Source organism: Physella acuta, unplaced genomic scaffold (genome assembly GCF_028476545.2).
Source record: "Physella acuta isolate Inbredline_101_S28 unplaced genomic scaffold, ASM2847654v3 ptg002422l, whole genome shotgun sequence".
Taxonomy (NCBI): Eukaryota; Metazoa; Mollusca; class Gastropoda; family Physidae; genus Physella; species Physella acuta.
The window spans coordinates 203-2,281 of record NW_026733909.1 but is presented as its reverse complement, the minus strand read 5'-3'; the positions used below and the strand labels follow the sequence as shown (position 1 = coordinate 2,281).

At 46.6% G+C, this 2,079-nt stretch overlaps 1 protein-coding gene across 1 annotated transcript; it reads right to left on the bottom strand.

Annotated features, from left to right (window-relative positions):
• Nucleotides 1–1,711, bottom strand: LOC131933256 (uncharacterized). The gene is made up of 2 exons (XM_059290038.1): nucleotides 1,574–1,711; nucleotides 1–776 (listed from the first exon to the last, which is right to left on the bottom strand). The coding sequence occupies exons 1-2, from the start codon at nucleotides 1,634–1,636 to the stop codon at nucleotides 366–368; spliced, it is 474 nt and encodes a 157-aa protein (XP_059146021.1). The 5' UTR covers nucleotides 1,637–1,711; the 3' UTR covers nucleotides 1–365.
• Between the last annotated feature and the right edge of the window lie 368 nt (nucleotides 1,712–2,079).

Sequence of the window (2,079 nt, the reverse complement as noted above, 5' to 3'; positions counted from 1 at the left end):
TTAAAAGATTGAGTTTAATCCATTGTGTCTGCGTGTATAGAGCACAACTTTGTACACACTAGTTAAAACTTGATAATTTTAATACAAAAAAGGTTTATTAAACACCTTTTTAAAAACAATATGCTATTAATTACTCATATTTGTATTCTGGATACACGTACCCTTTTGGATTCGTTCAAGGCCTAAATGAATATCAAGGTACGGTTAATAAATAAGTACCAAAAATAATTTCCTATTCTTTTATTTATTGCATAGATAAACAATTACAAATTCATATTAAAACAATGTTAGGTTTTTAACCTATCCACCACCCCCACCCCTCTCCAACAAGTAAGTAATTTATCCAACTAATTTTTTCCAAACGTTTATTTATTTATGGACCTAAGATTGTGAAGGCCTTTGATGGGAGAAATATCCACGTAAGGGTTCTCAGAAAGAAATCCGTCGTTGCTGTACCCTTCGTGTCTCGAAGATAATCGTCTGCCCGTCGCCGGATGTGACGTCTGCTGCTGCAGCTCTCTTATCTCGGTAAGCACAACAGCCGTGCCGTCTGTTACGTCAGGACCGAAACTCTTAACCGGCATGAACGACGTCTCGTGAGTCGTGGATTTTGGCCTGGAGATTTGGTTTTTGTGCTGCGTATCTGGCAAGGTGGCGGTGCTGTTGGTTGGTTTTTTGGAGGGTTTGATGAGGTTTCTGACAGGGGTTTCAATCAGAAGGGAGAGAATCAGCGATAGAGCGTTCGATATGATAAAGACGGAAACGTATCTTTCAAGCTGAAAATGAAGAATGAATACGTTATTAGTAAAAACTTTAAAAGTATGAACTGCATTAACAAAATAGTTAAATTAAGGGGAGAATTTTTTTTTAAAAAAATACGTTTTAAAATAGTTATTACATTTGGCCGAAATTTCGTGCTTAATTCTTGGTTTCCATGGCGACTTTTGTACACCATCCCAGGGACACCATGTGCACTAACCTTTTTCTACCCCAGCGGCGCACCTTTCCCTACCCTACTGGCGCCCTTTGCCCTACCCTACTGGCGCCCTTTACACTACCCTACTAGCGTCCTTTGCACTACCCTACTGGCGCCCTTTGCACTACCCTACTAGTGCCCTTTGCACTACCCTACTGGCGCCCTTTGCACTACCCTACTGACGCCCTTTGCACTACCCTACTAGCGCCCTTTGCACTACCCTACTGGCGCCCTTTGCACTACCCCACTAGCGCCCTTTGCTCTACCCAACTAGCGCCCCTTGCCCTACCCTACTGGCGCCCTTTGCTCTACCCAACTAGCGCCCCTTGCCCTACCCTACTGGCGCCCTTTGCCCTGCCTTTCTGGCGCCCTTTGCCATTACCCTACTAGCGCCCCTTGCCCTACCCTACTGGCGCCCTTTGCCCTACCCTACTGGCGCCCTTTGCTCTACCCAACTAGCGCCCTTTGCCCTACCCTACTAGCGCCCTTTGCCCTACCCTTCTGGCGCCCTTTGCTTAACCATACTGTCGCTTTTTTCATAACCCATCACCGCCATAGTTCTAGTGACCCAGTCTGACAAAGAGTTCCCTCCCTTACCACCAGATTGTACGTGAAATACTCCACTGTCCTGGCGTTGTTGTTGAAGTACATCATGACCATCAGGTGCACCAGGTAGGTCCCCAGGGCAAGTCTGGACAGTGGGATCCACGCTGGCCACGACAGGAACGAATTGACAAAACCTGGGTACGTGGGGGGGGGGGGGGGATAGACGACAATAAAATAGATAGCCCAGTCTAAGTCATACACAAACAAACTAAAATATTTAATAAAACGATATACTGATATCTAGACGAATACAGGAGGTAAAACAGATCAGAGACGTAGCGAGGGGGGGGGGGGGGGTCAGTGTTTCTTCCAGACTTTTTTCTCCGGGTGTGGGGGCACTTGAAATTTTCGGGGGGGGGGGGGGGGGGGCGGTAGACTTTCTTCGGGGGGGGGGGGGGGGGCGGTCACTGTTAAAAGTATATATTTTCTATATAAATTATATAAATTTCATTTCGTTCGGGGGGGGGGGGCGGTAGATGCCTGGAAGAAACTCTGGG

Bases quoted from the DNA above. Each gene is read 5' to 3' on its own strand.
- LOC131933256 (XM_059290038.1), bottom strand. From the start codon at position 1,636: ATGGTCATGATGTACTTCAACAACAACGCCAGGACAGTGGAGTATTTC. The intron at 777-1,573 runs GTAAGGGAGGGA...CTTCATTTTCAG, and splicing joins ATTTCACGTACAATCTGGTG to CTTGAAAGATACGTTTCCGT.